Here is an 18,628-nt window from a genome sequence, read left to right on the forward strand (position 1 = left end):
ACAACAATAAAAAACAGCTTTCTTTAAATTACTGAGGGGATCAATGTAAGCTCAAAAATTAACTTTATCCCCAGTGGAAACAAGCTCTGAGACAATGCCAACAGAATAGCAGTCTGTGGGCAACAAAGGAGACATAGGAGAGGTAATCTTAGGACAGAGGTGGTAAGTTACTAATACTCTGGTAGCAGACATAATGAATGATACAGGCTTCGTTCCTAGCACAAAATAGTATGTATGTACATATATTTATAACTAATATTACTAAATTCTAATTTTTTAATTGAAAGAGTATATCCTCAAGGCTGATTTTTCAGAATTAAATATATGGTCTTCAAAAACTATGTACTATAATAAAAAGCCTTCAATTTCAAATTAGGTTTTTCTCTTTTTGGTAAATAAAAAATATATATGTATCAGCTGTTCAAAATAAGCATACTATGTACAGTAAAGAACTACATAACAGTTCACTTAAAGGTAGGGTCAGGCAATTGCCTTGCATGTAGCTCACCAGTGTTCGATACCCAGTACTATATATGGACAATGCCCAGAGCTCTTCTAAGAGTGACCCCTAAACACAGAATCAGGAGTAAGCTCTGGGGAGTTATGGGTGTGACCCAAAAACAAATGAAAGTTAACTTTAGCCCAAGAGATTTAGGGAAGTAATTCGCTGGAGGAGATGTGTGAACAGATTTTGGATTTTCTAAATCTCAACTCCCTCCTCTACTAAAATCCTGTCTTTCCCCATCACACTAACATTCAGTAAATCTTAAACTTATAAAAATACCGGGACCTCTTTTAGGTAGAATGATTCAGCTCACAGAATTCTCCCTCGTTTCAGAATGTTTTTAAATTTATGAAGCAATAGAAGAACTAGAAAGGAAACCAATTATTTAATTTTTGTGGTATAGGAATACAGTTTTGACTTTGAATCTACCAGAGCAATAGTACAGGTATCAACATGCTTGCCTCGTGGGGCTGGGGAAATAGTACAGCGGGTAGAGTGCCTGCCTTGCATGTGGCCAACCCAGGTTCAATCCTCAGCACTCCATATGCTTTCCCAAGCTCACCAGGAGTGACCCCTGAGCAAAGAGCTAGGAATAAGCCTTGAGCACTGCCAGGATGTGCCCCCTTAAAAATAAATAATTGTCTTGAATGTGGTTAACCTTGGTTTGATCCTCTGCACTGCTTATGAGTGTGCTTATGATCCCCAGCACCGTGATGAATAACTTTCCAGTACTGCCAGGTGTGGCCCAACACCCCTACACTCAAGAAAGAGTTTAATTAACTTCCCTTTCCTTCAATCATGCACTCATGTTTCTATTAATAAATAAAACTAAGTTCTACTTTGTCCATTAAGAATGTTCATTTTAAAGAGAGATAACAGGAATTAAACCCAGGTCTTCGTACATAGGAAGTATTCATTCTCACTGATGAGCTACGTCCCTGGGCTTTTTAATTCTTAACATTTTTAAGGACTTGGAATATCAGATTCACAATCACAAATATAAAATGTAAATGTTAGTTCTTCAAAAAGGATGCAACATTCTAAATCCACACTGCATCTGAAATTACTGCTTTTAAGTTATAACAAATATAGAGGGAGGGAGATAACTACAATGCTTTTCATGCCTAGATTCGATCTCCAGCACTACATGGTGCCATAAGCATGGAGTCAGTAGTCACTAAGCATCATCTAGTGTGGCACAAAACCAAAAAGTTATGACTGGAATTGGAGCGATAACACAGTGGGTAGGGTGCTTGCCTTGCACATGGCTGACCCAGGTTCAATCCCAGTCACCAAGCACTGACAAAAGTACCCCCAGAGCACCACCAGGTGTGGCACAAAAAACAAAACAAAAAATAAAAAGTGTATGACTCCTTAGCAATCAACACAACCAGTGTGCAAGCAGCACAATCAGCAAATGTGAGCCCAAATCAAAGCAATGAATCAGCAATAGAGAGGCTGGAGGGGAGGAAATAAAAATTTTATCTAAGCACTTCAACTATTTCTTGAACAAGAGCTCAGAGAAAGGCAATCAACATACTAAGTTCTTCACTACAAACAAAGACTGGGCCTGCCCTTTCTTGGAGGAGAGCACCAAATGAATCATCTGTCATTCAGCAATAAGATGTAAAAGTTAATTCAAAAAAATTAATTCTGTTCACTGTTTTCATAAATCACCATAATTTTCTTCTTAGTATAATATCTCTCCCATATGTCCCAAGTTAGGCAGTCTCACATAATCCAAGCTTTCCTTTTCCAAGTTATTGATTTACTAACCAGAATTTCTATGTTTGTAAATCTAAGTCACCAAGGGCCCTTCCACAGCACATCTGCAAAAGCTATCCTCTTTCTCAAATTCCTTGATGGCTCTTCTCTACAAAAAGAATAAAATCCAAGCGAGCTGGAAAGATAGTGCAGCAGGAAAGGACTTGCTTGCCATGCAGGCAGCTGACCTAGGTTTGAACCCACCCCCCATATGGTCCCCTAAGCCCTGCCAGGAGAATCTCTAAGCAGAGAGCCAGGAGAAAAGCCCTGAGCACAGCCAGGTGTGACCCCGAAACAACAACAAAAATCCAAAATCATTAGCATGGTCAAGTCATTCTAAATTACTTACTGCTCTCAAAATAGTGTCCACTTGTATTTCTCAAACTGTTCTTCCTTCTACTCACAATGTATCCTATCTAAGGGCTGGAGAGACAGAACAGTGGGTAGGGTGCAAGACCCAGGTTTGATCTCGGGTACTCCATATGGTTCTGATCCCCACCCCACCCCCCAAGAGTGAGCCCTGAGCACAGAGCCAAGAGTAAGCACTGAACACAACCGGGTGTGATCCAAAAAACAAAAGAAGCAATGTTTCCTATATAGCCTAAAACTTAATTCCTTCGTTCAAGTTCTATACACCCTTATTAGCCCAATAGTGCCTCCCAGTTGTTCCTCAGTAATAAAAACGATTCTGTTCACATACTGTTTTTGCTGTTTACAGAGTAGTCCTTATATAAAGTAACCAGTGAAACTAAACCTAAGCCAATAACAGGCTCAAATAACCTACACCAAAAGCAATCTATAAAGCTGAAATCTAGACAATATGAATTAATAGTAAAAGATAACCTGTAACCTAAGTAGAATGCACTAACAATTTCTCAGGAGAAAGTATTTGGAGAAAGTATTTCAAAGGGAAGAAACATCCAGTGATGTTCAATCTAACCCTGGGGTCCTGCATGCAAAGCATTTGTTCGAGCTCTTTGAACTATCTTCCTATCCTTGGGGAGGGGGAAGATTACATTTTAACAAAAGAATAGTCCTTTACACAGTTTTTGTTGGTGTTGCTGTTTATAAAGGAGTGGAGGAGTGGAGAGAGAGTATAGAGGGAATGGCACTGCGGTTGGATCCCCTGTATTCCATATGGTTCCCCGAGCACCGTCAGGCTTGATTTCTGAGGAACAGAGCCAGGAGTAACCCAAGTCACCATGTGTGGCTCCCAAAAAATGGTGGAGGGAGGGAAGGAGGGAACAGTACAGGGGTTTGGGCCCTTGTGGCTGACTGGCTCAATCTCTGGCATCTCACATGGTCCTCTGAGCCCTGCCAGAAGTGAGTCCAGAGTGAGAACTGGAAGTAAGCTCTGAGCATGCTGAATGTGCTTCCTCACCACATGCCAAAAATAAACAACAACAACAAAACAACAACAACAACAACACGCAGTGCTGTCATGTTTGCCAAACACAATCCTAATAGCTCTGCTGTAATCCCTGGCACTACAAATGATTTCGGCTGCCATGGCAGCTAGGTGTACAACTAATTGTGAAAGCATCACAATAAATGAACAAGCATCATTATTAGTATGTCTGGAACTCCCAGTCACTGCAGCAACAACGAAGGGGAAACAGGGAAGTGGTTTTTCTTGATCACATATTTTTCTATAATAATGCAGTCCCCATACAGATCTTTTTTTTTTTTTTCCTTTTGGGTCATACCCGGTAATGCACAGGAATTACTCCTGGCTCTTCACTCAGGAATTACTACTGGCGGTGCTCAGGGGACCATATGGGATGCTGGGATTCGAACCCGTGTTGGCCGCGTGCAAGGCAAACACTCTACCCGCTGTGCTATCACTCCAGCCCCACCCCATACAGATTTTCTAAGCTCATTCTGCTTTCTAGTTACCTTTCTAACTGCAGATATTCCGCATACACTACTTTGATTATACAAATAAAAATGAGCACATCAAATTTATCAGATAACCTTTGGGTTCAAGAGTCAGAGCCCAAAACCACAACTGCAATGTCCACCAATATAAAATGTCATCCTAAATTCTTTGCATCAATTCCTCTAGCCAACGCTTCCACAACTGGTTAGCTTCCTTTTTTCTTATTAATTTTTTGGCCACACCCATTGATGCTCAGGAGTTACTTCTGTTTCCACACTCAGGAATTACTCCAGGTGGTGTTTGAGGGACCATATAGAATGCCAGGGATAGAACCCAGGTCAGCCACGTGTAAAGCAGGCACCCTACCCTACCCTCTGTATCTATCTCTCCGCCCACCCAGCTTTTATCATGATCCATTATAGTGGCATCCATTATACTGGAGTAGGTGTGAAAGAAATTACTAAAATTAAATAACTCAGACAATTCTATACAAGAGAAAGTGGCGGGGGGGAGGGAAGAGATCTTATAATCACTATAAAGTTCAAATTATTCTTGTCAATCATTTGTCTAGAAAATTATGCCAGGGGCTGGAGCGATAGCACAGTGGGTAGGGCGTTTGCCTTGCACACAGCCGACCTGGTTTGGATTCCCAGCATCCCATATGGTCCCCCAGCACTGCCCAGAGTAATTCCTGAGTGCAGAGCTAGGAGTAAACCCTATGCACTGCTGAGTGTGACCCAAAAAGAAAAAAAAAAATTATGTCAAATGGGACTGAAGTAATAGTATAGCATTTAGGACACTTGCCTTGCAAAAGACTGACAAGGTACGGGTCACGGTGCAGCCCAGCAAGCCAACCTATACCTGCAGGGCAAGTGCTTCAGCAGCCTGATGGTGCCCTCAGGTTTCCTAATACCCCAAAATTGCCGCCGTGCCCCTGACCGGATCCCAATAACTCAGTACCAAGTTTCCCGAGAAATTAAACAGTCGGGTCAGCTAATCAAGCTCATTTATCAGCTTTAATTCAGAGACCCATAAATAAATCTCAAAAGAGATCAAAAGCAGGCCATTTAAGCGCATTAATGGCCGTGATTCAGAGACTCACAAGTCAATCTCGGAGGAGAGCAGCACGCTGCAGAGATGTCTCCCACCCCGTGCCAGGCTGATTTCACTGGGGTACCTCAGAGTGGGGCAGGTGTGTCCCTCCGCCTGCCCCAAATAAATTCCAGCAGCCACAAGCCTCCAGAACCAAATCACTACCATGCTCACAGCCAACCTTCACAGGCTCATCCAAACCCACCCACAACTCCTACCTCCTTCCACCACAAGAATGAATCTGCTTTAAAAAAAAAATAAAAGATATGCAGGGGACCAGTCGCTGAAAACTCCAGGCTTCACAGAGTCAAAGATGGGTGACCTTCCCCATCTCCCTGCCATTCTGGTTTCCTGGTAGTCACGCCCCAAGAACTGCCTCTGGGTAACTATTTAAGGGCATTAATGGCCATGATTCAGAGACTTACAAATAAATCTCGGATGAAAGCAACACACCACAATGCCTCTGGACCCCAAATATTTAAAAATTTTAGAATTCCAGGAGCACGCAGCCACTTTCACAGACATGTGACACATCATACTATTCATGACAAGCAATTACAAAATAAATTATGTGGCACCTGCCTAAGGAACAGGCTGGGGTGGTGGTGGGAACATTCAAAGTAATGGTGGTGAGAAGGTGCAGTGATGGTGAGACTGTTGTTGAAATATTGAATGTAAACGATTATTGTGAACAACTTTATGAAAACAATTTTAAATTTCAAAATTAAGAAAAAGTAATGCAGAATTCATGCCTGCTTCAATCAGCTGAATAAATAGTACTCCTATGTTCCTATGTTAAAAAAAAAAAAAAGACTGACAAGGTACAATCCCTAGCACCTAGCCAGGAGTGATTTCTGAGTGTAGAGCCAGAAGTTAGTGAGCACAGCTGGGTGTAGCCCAAAAACTAAACCCTGCTCAAAATAAAAAAAAAATACAAATGAAGAGAAGGGGAACCAGAAGAAGAGTACAGTGGGTAGGGTACTTGCCTTGCACACAGTCAACCTGGGTTCAACCCCCTGAACCACATATAGTTCCCCTGAGCCCTGACAAGAGTGACTGCTGAGCACAGAACTAGGAGTAAGGCCTGAACATCACAGGTGTGGCTGGAACCCAACCCGCCCCCCCTCCAATAAAAAAGGATATTAAAGATTATCACCCTTGTCAGAGCTTCAGGCTGAAAACAGAACCTAACCATTCTGATTTCCTAAACTGCTTGTTTCATATAACATGATCCACCTGCCTGATTGCTTGACTTATCTAAGTAGACTAATATACAAAATGCTCCATTATTCTGAAACAGAAATTTTAGATGACAACAAGAAATCATTAGTTATACACAAAATTAATTCTAAGCAGAAATACTAAGAAAAAAATTTTAATCAGGTCAAATATTTAAAATATATTTTAAAAATATATAAAATATATTTAAAATATATATGTAAAATATGTTTTAAATATATCTAAAATTTTTAAATATAAATTCTTAATTTTAAAAATCACATAAATTCTGGAGGCTGGAGTGATTGTACAGAGGGTAGGATGCTTGCCTTGCACACACAGCCAACCCAGGATCAATCCTTGGCATCCTATATGGCCCTAGAAGCATGGCCAGGAGTGATGCCTAAGTTCAGAGCCAGGAGTAATCCCTGAGTACCACTAGATGTGGTCCCAAGACAAAACAAAACAAACAAAACCACATAAACTTTAAATAAGGATATCTGGGGCTGGAGTCATAGTTGGAGTGATTTGGTGTAAAACAAACAAGAATAAATAAAAGTAGAATATCTGAAATTAACAGGTTCAGTTTGGTAACAATAACTGAAAAAAGAGAACATTGATCAAATGTTATCAATATCTAATGTAGTAATAATAATACCAATAACTAATGGCAGCAATTATTAAACAAGCAATTGATTAACAATCAATTTGCATACATCTTTTGCTTAAAACTTTCATAATAACTTCATGTATAACGCTTATAAATAATAAAAGTTGAGCAAGAGGAGAGAAGGCTTTAAATAGCTTGTCCAAAGCTTACAATGTTGCGATTCCTGGCAGACATTTCTCTGGACTTAGTTACTAAAATACTAAAATACAGAAATCCAAAACTATGCTGCTGCTAGTGCGGCCTCCTGACTTCATATCTCATCATTCTCAGCAATGGAAAACAAATTACCAAATGCTTTCTTTTCAGCAGATCGACTTTAGGGGGGAGAAACTCCAAATCAATAATAGTGAATTTTTTTTGTTTAAATATTGAATGTAATCAAAGTAAAGTGAAAGTAAAGTGAAATTTACCAGTTACACATGCAGGGTGGGGGGCTGGGGAGGTGGGAAGGGGGGAAGTATATCGTGATTCTTGGTGGTGGAATATGTGCACTGGTGAAGGGATGGGTGTTTGAGCATTGTATAACTGAGACTTTAACCTGAACGCTTTGTAACTTTCCACATGGTGAATTAATAAAAGAATTTTAAAAATAAATAAATAAATAAATAAATAAATAGCTTGTCCAACATCACAAAAATAGTAAGGTATACTATCTAACTGGATTTGTAATTTAAGTATCTCAACACACACATACACACACTCACACACACCAGGATGTGGCTCAAAGGGCTGTAGCACATGTTTTGCGTAAGGTCCAGGTTTGATACCCAGTATCAATCAAATGGTCTCTTAGTACCACTAGGGAGTGATCCTGCAGCACCAAGCTCACTATGTGTGACCCATAACAACAACAAAAAAAAACAATAAAAACTTTTAAGTTTCAATTATGATTGCCTTCAATTTGTCTCTACCTGGGCTGGAGCCAAATACAGCGGGTAGGCATTTGCCTTGCACAAAGCCGACCCAGGTTCGATCGCTAGCATCCCATACGGTCCTCCGAGCACTGCCAGGAGTAACTCCTGAATGCAGACCCAGGCGAAACCACTGAATGTGGTTGCTGAGTGTGAGTCAAAAAGCCTACCCGCCCCCAGCAAAAAAAGACTGTCTCCACCTTTTTTGTGTGTTTTTGAGTCACATGAAGAGGTGCTCAGGGATCACCGACAGTGCTCAGGGAACCACAAAGTGCTGGGGATCAAACTGGGGCTTCCTACAATGCAAAATGTTTGTTCAGTCTACGGACTTATCACTCCAGCCTATCATTTTCATTTTCAGAATAAAACTCATTTGTAAAACATTTTGCACTTTACTGAAATTAGCTTACTCCACCTTACAACAGAAATATCACAAGTGCCCTTAAAGGTTTTCTATTTTAGTTTATAAACTGGTTACCACACTGATATCAAAATTGGTTAAAATGTGTACAATGAGTTAATTTATTCATTGCTTAGAAATGTATAAATGTTTCACCAATATACTGTTAATCATTTTATAAGTTTCCAACAAAATGATAAAAATTAATATCCTATAAGTAACAAATTAAAATACTTGCAAGAGACATATTCAGTCAAACAGACATTTTAAGAAAATACTTTCAGATTCACTCCATCAGCTAAAATTACTACTTTGTTCCTTTATAAAAATGTAAGTTTTATATTTACTGAGACTCTAGAAGATGAAAGTCTCTGCAAATCATCACAGTTTGAAGTACAGAATAATTAATTCAAAGGCCATAAGCAATCAATTTTCTTCACTCATTATACACAATTCAAAACTTTTATTTTAGAAACATTTCTACTCTAAAAATCATTACAACTGATGATAAAGAACTTATAAAAAACTATCCAACAGCTTTGTTATAACAAAAGGCTGTTAACCTACCTGTCACTGCTGGTACTACTGCTGCTGCTGATTGAATCACTACTGGAGGATCTACTCCTAGAGCCGCTGCCGCTAGGGGACCGTGTGGGTCTAGATGCTTGGCTAGCCAGCCTCTGAGGAGACTGATTTCTAGACTGGGATGAATGTGGTGACCGACTCCTGCTGTGCTGGTAATTCCGCTCTGGCCTTCTGCCTCGTACCTCCCGGGTAATATCATCCCTGTAGATATCCCTGTGTACCACACTGGGCAGTGTAAATTGCTCCCGAGCCCTAGGTTCATATCGGGGGTCATGAGCATCAAAACGGTTTGGACTTCGACTCCGAGAAGTGTAATAGAGCCCATGTTGTAAGGTCCGCTCTCGAGGATCTCTATAGTAATCCTGATCGTAATGTCTTGTCCGATCAAATCCTCCCGTCCCCCGTTCATGGTGTCCATAGGCACTATGTTCATAAGCACGCTCCCTGTTATCTGAAGCCCTGCATTTAGGAGGGGGAAAAATATTTAATCAATCAGAAAGGGGCAAGCAAAACTAAAAGCAAGTCATGCAAACATTCACTTCAGCATTGTCTTTGAATTTGCAACTGAGTATTTTCTAAACAGCACTGACTTACGTAATAAGCAAACATTAACAAGCTTAATATTTTACTTGACTCCAAATATTGTCTTCACAGCTGAGCAATCATTGCTTCAATATTGGGCTTTCATGACTTGTCTTCTTCAGATTGGTTGCTCTTGTTAAGGATTTTCTTATATACATAAATACATTTATCTATCTCCATTATTTTAAGTTTAATGAAATAAGAAAATGTAAATGTAACATGAAAGTTCTCTATACTTTCATTTCATTAAAACATATGCCAAGTTTCAATTTACTTCGCAGATTTATTTTAGGCAAAATTTTTATGATAAACATTAACACAGACATGAAAGCCTTATAGCACTGCAAGTCCCAGTAGTAGTAGGGCATTTTTTAAAAAGTCCAGGAAAAAAAATTCTAGAAAAGTAATTCATATGTAACTTTTTCTCATTAACTTTTGACTTCTTGGAAAATTGTAAAAATTACTAAAGTATGATGTAAGCTGCTATGCCAAGCAATCATGTTATTTAATAAAAATGGAATCAGGAAGAAAAACAAAAATCTCTTAGGAAGTCAAAGTATTGGTTTACCAAGTTATTTAATTAAAAATTATGGATTATCTCAATCATCTCCATTTTTTTATGATCCATTTTGCTAATGTATGTACTTAACGGTTAAGGAAGTAGATTCTCTTACATTTTAGCTATATATAAGTTGCCTCTAATAAAATTAGGCAACTTCAAAAACTCTAAGATAATCTGAAGTTGCTATTTAGCAATGGTTCAACTTTTTAAAATATTTCAGTAACTATGAATGTCAACTTAAGAGTACAAAAATTGTTACACGTGCAATTACACACATGCATTATTATTACAAACCAATTCTAATCCTAAAAAGAAATCTTAAAATTCTTTAATTTATATAAGAAAGTAGACCTCAGGAGTGAGATAGATAATACAGTGGGTAGGGATTTGCCTTGCATGTGGTCACTCAGGTTTGATCTCCGGCACCTTATATGGTCCGAACTCCGCCACGAGTGATCCCTGAGCTCAAAACAGGAGTAAGGCCTGAGCACCTCTGGGTGTGGGCCAAAATCAGAAAAGAGAGCAAAACTCATTTCCCAAGTTTTTAAAAGACTATTTCATTTGAATATCAACTCGAGGTTGAGTTTCTTCTCAATCTAATCTTTGATCTACAGTCTATCAAAAGATTAAGAAATCATAAACAACAGGCAAATAAGAATCTCCCCAATGAAGAATATCTGACAAAAAAATATTACTAAGAAAATATCTGGCAAAAATTTACAACAATACTATATTCTCAAGACATGTTTAGATTTGGAATCGCTCTGCTATCTTTATTTTCATACATAACTTCATAATCATACACAAAAACAAGAAGTTTTTGCTTCTTTCTTGTGAAAAACAACTTCCAATGATTAAAAAAATGCAATTTTCCTATATAAATTTACTAAATGCCTTTCTTTGTTCTTATTCACTATATTTCGGAATTTAAATATTTCAATTTTTAACAAAAAAATTATTTTCAAACTTAAAGAAAAATTTAGAAATGATTCAATTAGCACTCTATCAAATGTTAACCACAAAAAGCAATTATTAATAATAGAATAGGCAATAGTTGTAGAATTACTACTACTGTTGATATTTTAAAATACATAAAGTCTTTATCCATTAAGAAGATACAGAAGGCAGGCACAAGAGCTAGCAGAGCTCAGAAATCTAATAGCTATTCTTTGATTCATCTATTAGTACTAAATACTTCTAGAGTTAGTGGGAAAAAGAGTATGACGTGGGTTAGGAGAGGGGCTAATATACACAGGTCAGGACATACCAACCTTTTCCAAGTGTGGAAACACGACCTATAATCCCAATTAAATCTAGGGAGAGAATTGTGAATATAACTTCCCCAATTTTGGCCCCTCTTATGGGGGTAATCCACCTTCTTAATGGGCAAGGGTGTCAAGTGATATTTAGATGAACCACAAGAAAAAACAAAAATCTTAGTGACCAGATAAAATAATTCCACTGGATGCAAGTAGTCCCAGACAAACTGTAACTCTCAACCCCCAGACTTCTTTCTTGAGATAGTAGCCAATATAAATTGATCCACATTCATAAAAATTTCCATCCCTAAGTATCAATCAGGCAGCTGACAGAAGAGGAAATCACCTCTACGATTCCATCAAATGAGAAAGGCACAGTTGCTCGCCAATAGTTCACTTTTGTAGCCATCCAGCCCAGTCAATTTTGATTGCTGTATCCACAACTGATGGTCACCATGTGTTCAAAGATTTTTAAAGTATCTTTAACTGGACCACAACTTGCTTAGTAAAACAAGATGGTAATCCTCTTCCCTGGGCTAATGGAAATCTTGACTGTATGACATCCCAGACATCCCAGCAATAAATATGGCTATATTCCAGGATTTAGGAACGTCCATCATCTCAACTTTTCCCCATGTAATCAAGGAGTAAATTCCAACATGGAAACTGTGTAGATCCAAAATGGAACAAATCAAACATTGCCTTCACTCTTCTTCATCCAAGTACACACTTCCAGGTCGAAGTATTGTTGTAGAATCCAAGAGGTTGAATCATATTGGTCTGTAAGGGGTGTGTGAGTGTGTATGTGTGTGAGTGTGTATGTGTGTGTGTGTGTAAGAGACAATCCAATTTTGTACATTTTATGTAGTGAAAACTGAGGAGAGACACAACTTCTAACAGAATCTGTAGACTCTAATATTCCAGGAATATTCCATATAGCATAACCACAAAATCTGTAGCCAAATAGCTCCATCAGGTAAAAGGAATATATCCAAGGAAGGCCTTAACATTATCCAAAAGTAGAAATAATTAATTCTAGAAGACAGGTAACTCCAAAAATGATGCTGCCATACAAATCTTCTGTTTAAGATCTCAGGAGTAGATATCCAATCAGCTGCAGGAAATATCCACTACGATTCCATAAGATACCAGCCATTGTGATAGAAATCACTTCCGTTTCCAACCCAAAATAGGAAACATTGAGAATGCCCAACTTTAAATCCATCTGGGGCCCCTAAATATGAGTTTCTGTTTCTCACCATATCAAATATAAAATACCTGCCTACAGAAACCTTGGAACTTACCCATCAAGTCTCCGCTCATAACGTCCTTCTCGTGCATGAAGTGATGGTGGGGGGCCATAAGTAGGTCCTCCACCACCTCCTCTGAACCCAGAAACCTCTCTACTACGAGATGCTATGGAAACTGTATCATCCAATCCCCGAGCAGCACTCGGAATGGTGCCTGGTTCATTATAATCCGTGCGTAGGTCTCTATCTCCCATTTTGTTGACTGAGTTATGAGCCTTCTGTGCACTTTTGATGTCCACAAAATCCACAAAGGCAGCCACTCCTCCTTCAGATCCCCTTTTAGGGAGAATTTTGACACTTTCCACGCGGCCATATCTAGAAAAAAATAGAGTCGACATTATTGTTGGATAGCAATAACCTTCTAAAAGTCTTAGAAAATATCTTATTTTCAGACACCTTATTTTCTGATGCGAAAGGACATTATATAACTTATATTCATATGGCAGGGCAGATGTTTAAATGACTTTTGGGGCAAAGATAGAGTATAGCAAGAAGGCCACTTGCCTTGCATACAGTCAACCTTGGTTCGATTCCCAGTACCACATATGGTCTCCCAGGTCACTCCAGTAATGGTTCTTGAACACAGCTGTAGTCAAAGCCAAAACCAAAACCAAACAACATGCATCTATACTCATTCTTTTTCTTTTCGTGGTTGTTGTTGTGGTGGTGGTTTTGGGCCACACCTGGCAATGCTCAGAAGTTACTCCTGGCTCCGCACCCAGGAATTACTCCTGGCAGTGCTCAGGGGACCATATAGGAGGCCAGAGATGGAACCTGGGTCACATGTAAGGCAAATGTCCTACACACTGTTCTATCATTCTAGTCCCATATTTGTTCCTTTATTAAGGCAATTGTTTTAACCACACTATTTTATTGCTATTATTTCTTAAATACATTTACCAAAGTACCCTTTACCTTCTAGAATACTTGCTAAAATGAGTGCCAAGACCTCAGAAATGTTCATATTCTTGGGGTGAAAAAGATAGTACAGAAGGTAAGGCACTTGGATTACATGCAGTCTACCCAGGGTTTGGTCCCCAGCACCCCAAATGGCACCCTGAGCCCCACCAGGAGTGATACCTGAGCACCACTGGTATGACTCAAAAACCAAGGAAAAAAAACACATAGGACAGCAGGGGGAATTGGGGCCCTACCCAGCAGTGCTCGGGCCTTACTCCTAGCTCTGTACTCAAGGATTAAATTTAAATTTAATAAAAATTCATTAGGACATAGCTATTTTATGGGTTTCATTTTCATTTTGTTTTATTTTGTCTTAGGGCCACATCTATCAGTGTTCAAAGTGACCCAAGCCTCCTGCATGCAAGAAATGCTCTCCAATCATTGAGTCATCTCTCTAGACCTTGTTATTTCTCATTTTGATTTTAAAGTAAAATAATAAAACTGGAAATGTGAAATAATTTCAAACACTTCTTACTTGAGGGTAAAAGAAATTCAGGCATTTACTTTGTCTATTTACAAGTAACAGCCTAATTATGTATACGTGTGCATGTGGACTTGAAATCGGGGCTTCACATACAAAGCAAGTGCACAACCACTAAGCTACATTTATATTTCAACAGTGTAATTTTGTTTGTTCAGTTTGAGGGGCTGGGGGAGAGCACACCCAGTGGTATTCAGGAGTTACTCTAGGCTCCATGCTCAAGGGAAATTCCCTCAGTGTTAGGAGAACTGAACCCAGGTCTTCACATGCAAAGCATGTGCTCCAGTCCTGAAGCTATCTCCCCAACCTGATAGTATGACTTTAAATATATTTCTATATTTAATTTTCTTTTTCCTAGGATTAGGAGAAAACTTAGAATTCATAATTTATAATTATGTTTCATATATTAATAAATGAAAATAATACTTTGAGGCACATATTCTTTTTTTAATAATCAGAAAGTATCTATTGTTCATGTAAATAAAATATATTAGGGTATCTTTAATTGAACTTTACATGTAATTTGTAATATTAGTAAGGAAGGAACAGCATTTTTAAATATAGCAGTTCTATTTGCTGACAATCCAAGATCATTATTTTAACTTCCTCTGAAGAAGCTGACAACTGAAAACAGAACTTTTCTTCCTATATTTTGGTAAAAATCATCATTAACTCTTACAAAGAAAACAATCTTAAAATCCAGTTTGATCAGACAACTGAACTAGAAGTAGCATAATTATATAATCTGATAAAGGAATCTTTTCAATTGAAATAGTTGGGGGGAGTCCACTCCCAGCTGTGCTCAGGTCTTACTCCTGGCTTTGCTCTCAGGGATCACTCCTGGCAATGCTTGGGGAACCACATGGGGTTCCAGGGATCAAACCCAGGTCAGTCATACACAAGACAAGCATACTACCCACTGCACTGTAGCTCTGGTTTCTATTGAAATAGTTCTTTTCAAACATAAAAAAAAAACTTTTGGGGAGAGAGAGAGCACAGTGGGCAGGGCACTTGCATATGACTGACCATGGTTTGATTCCTGAGTGCAGAGTCAGAAATAAGCCCTGAGCACCGCCAAAACCAAAACCATAAAATATCCTTCAGTGCATCTTATAAGGACATATATCTGGGATATAAGAAATCTTATGAACAGACAATCTGTTTACTTTGGGCCACACCTTGTGGTGTTCAGGAATTATACCTGCAGAGCTGGAGAACTAAGCAGTGCCAGGGAAGTCTAAACCCAGCACTATCTCTCTGGCCTCTCAACATCTGAAAATGGGCAGAACATTTCATTCACTAATGCTCAAAACGCATAAGGACAACGCAAGTTCATACCACAATGAGGAAAAGGAAATGGTTCAAAGGGCTGAAGTACATGTTTTTCATGAAGGAAACCTCAGTCTGATCTCTGATATTGAATGGCCCTCAGAACACCACCAAAATGGCTCCCAACACCAAGCTGGAAATGTTTTTCCCTCAGCACTAAGGGTGTACCCCCACAAACACAAAAACACAAGAGACCACCCACATCCACAAGGATGGAGAAAGAACAAGCTTTAGCAAGGAGGTAGAAAACTATGAACCCTTGGGCTGGATAGTACAGAGAATAAAATAAGGCACTTTCCTTGCATGCTGCAGTCAAACATGGTTCAACCCCTGACACCACCAGGGGTCACTCCTGAGCACAAAGAATGGAAGAGCCCCTGAGTAGTACTGAGAGGAGGTAAGGGAAAGGAACAGGGAAAGGGAAAGGAAAAAGTGAAGCGCAAGGGAAAGGGGCAAGAGAAAGGGAAAGGGCAGAACCCCCCATGCATAGTTGGTAGGACTATAAATGTTCGCTTTTGTTGAAAAATTGGGAACTGGGGCCGGACAGATAGTACAGTGAAAAGATCACTTGCCTTGCACTGGCTGACCCATGTTTAATTCCCAGCATATAGTCCTCTAAGTGTAACCCCTGAGCATCACCAGGTGCAGCCCAAAAAGGTTTAAAAAAAAAAGTTCAGAACGGTTTCAAAGCATTATTACTATATGAGGGGCAGTGATAATATAGCGGGGAGGGTGTTTGCCTTGCACACAACCAACTCACGTTCGATCCCCAGCATACCATATGGTCCCCTGAGCACCACCAGGAGTAATTCTTGAGTGCAGAGTCAGGAGTAACCCCTGAGCATTGCTGGGTGTGACCCCAAAAAGAAAAAAAATTACCATATAGCCCAGCAATTCCACTTCTAGGTATACATCCAGAAGGAAAACTGGAACTCAAATAGCTTTATGTAAACTAATGTTCACTATAGCATTTTTCAAAATAAGCCAAAGATGAAAACAATCCAGGTGTTCATCAATGGTCTAAAAACGGATTTTAAAAATGTAGTATATGGAATATTTGTTAAAATACAAAAGTGAATGGAGAGGGGGTGAAGCCATAGTATAATGGATAAGACAAATGATTAACTTTCACATGCCCAACCCAGGTTCTATACCCAACACCATACAGATACGCCAAGGCCCACCAGGAGTAATTCCTGAGCAAAAGCCAGGAGTAACCCCTGAGCACTGCTAGGTGTGGCACAAAAAACATAAGGAAAAAGAAAAAAAACTCAATAGTAGATCTAAGCAGCAGAATAACTGTGTGTGTGTGTGTGTTGGGGTGGGGGGGGGTCCTTTATATCCTGTATGCTATATTTCCAAGATGTAGATAATATCTAAAAGATGGTAGGGGTGGGGGGGAAGTATAAAAGAAATAGCATATGAGAGAGCTCCGAGATTGTTCAAGAGAAATGGTAAAATTCACTGGTGTCCCTAAAGAACAAAAAGACAAATTTACTGAAGAACCACTAACTGAAGAAATCATAGATAATAATTTCCCAGAGTTGAGACTGGAAAGATAATAGTACAGTGTAAGGTGCTTCTTTCATGCGACTGACCCAGCATCTCATACGGTCCTGCAAGCACTACCAGGAATAATTTCTGAGTGCAGAACCAGAAGTAACCCTTTAGCATCACCAGATGTGACCCAAACTTTTTTAAAAATGTTTTTCCCGAAGTGCTTGCAAATGGGAGGTGCCCTTTCAATCCCTAGCACATGGTCCCTTAAGCAACAACAGGAGAGATTCCCTAGTAATGAACCAGAAATAAGACCTGAGCACTACCAGGGGTGGCCCAAAATTCAAAAGAAAAATAATAATAAAAATAATAATAATAATAATAATAATATTCAAAAAACATTAATCAACGCTATATTCTAAATTTCCAAACAAATGTTTAAATTGCCCCAATATTGCCAGTTTTGTTGCAATGATTGATCTCCTTTCATCATTTTATAAGTTACATAATAGGCATTGATTATCCTTACCAGCCCCTGAAATATAAATATATGTATATATATGTGGCCTAAAACTGATAAATTCAAATAACTAGTACATTGATTACTGGCTACCTGGGGGTGTAAAAAGAGAGAAGAGAGAGTGACTACTAATGGCTATGGGTTTTATCATGGAGAGATGAAAATTTCTAAAAGTGCACAACACTGTTAATAGAATAAAAACAACTGAATTATATACTTAAAATGTTAGTTTTATGTGTGGATTATACTTAAGACATATTAAAAAGAAAATATAAAGAGCTTGTTCTTTAAATACAAAAAATGTTATCTCGACATTTAATTGCCAGTGCCTGCATCATAAATCAACTGTATACTATATTTCCTGTAACTAGGCAAACTGGGAAGACATTTTCTATTTCAAGCGTACCTTGCTGGAAAGATAAACAGTGAAAATATATCTTCATTTCATGATGATAGAGAATTCTGTCATAGGAAATCTACAGTAAATTTTACTTATGCATGAAACAATTTATAAAACAACTTGTTATTAAGGAAGGGAATGTGACTCAGCAGTAAGAGCACTTGTCTTGCATATGTTATACTCTGGGTCTGATTCCCAGATCACCAGAACAACACAAACTTAAAAACTGTATTGATTAATACATTGCCCTTTTAAATCTTTTTCTGGGGGAGGAGGGGAACTATACCCAGCAATGCTCAGAGGCTCAGGGCTTACTCCTCGCTCTGTGCTCAGGAATCACTCTTCTGGCAGGGTTTAGGGGCTATATGTGGTGCTTGGGATTGAATCCATGTCGGCTGAGCGCAAGGCAAGCACCTTACCCATGTACTATCTCTCCAGATCCTTAGTCACACTCCTTTAAATATGAGTAATTACTAAAGATGTCAAGAGACAATCACTAAAGTCAGCAAAAGGATATCTGCTGTAGAGGCTTAGTCTCAATTTGGGCAAAGCTCATATCCGTAAATATTCCTCTACTTGATTAGTTGAAAGGAGCAGGGGGTGGCAGAAGAACAAAGGAGAGTTGTAACTGTTTGCTAATTTATTCTTTCTCTCTGCCCTTCCTCAAAAATTATTAGTTTGTTATATAATTATGTGTCTAAGAA

The 18,628-nt window shown here is 38.9% G+C and overlaps 1 protein-coding gene across 2 annotated transcripts in view; it reads right to left on the reverse strand.

Annotated features, from left to right (window-relative positions):
• SPEN (spen family transcriptional repressor) overlaps positions 1-18,628 on the reverse strand; it is an 88,510-nt gene that overhangs the window by 56,275 nt on the left and 13,607 nt on the right. For both annotated transcript variants that reach the window (XM_004603362.2, XM_055139584.1), the window contains exons 2-3: positions 12,732-13,052; positions 9,007-9,483 (exon numbers count right to left, since the gene is read on the reverse strand). In XM_004603362.2, the coding sequence (XP_004603419.2) occupies positions 9,007-9,483; positions 12,732-13,052 (798 nt within the window). The remainder of the gene's footprint in view (positions 1-9,006; positions 9,484-12,731; positions 13,053-18,628) is intronic.

The sequence above is a fragment of the Sorex araneus genome, chromosome 5 (assembly GCF_027595985.1).
Source record: "Sorex araneus isolate mSorAra2 chromosome 5, mSorAra2.pri, whole genome shotgun sequence".
Lineage (NCBI taxonomy): Eukaryota > Metazoa > Chordata > Mammalia > Eulipotyphla > Soricidae > Sorex > Sorex araneus.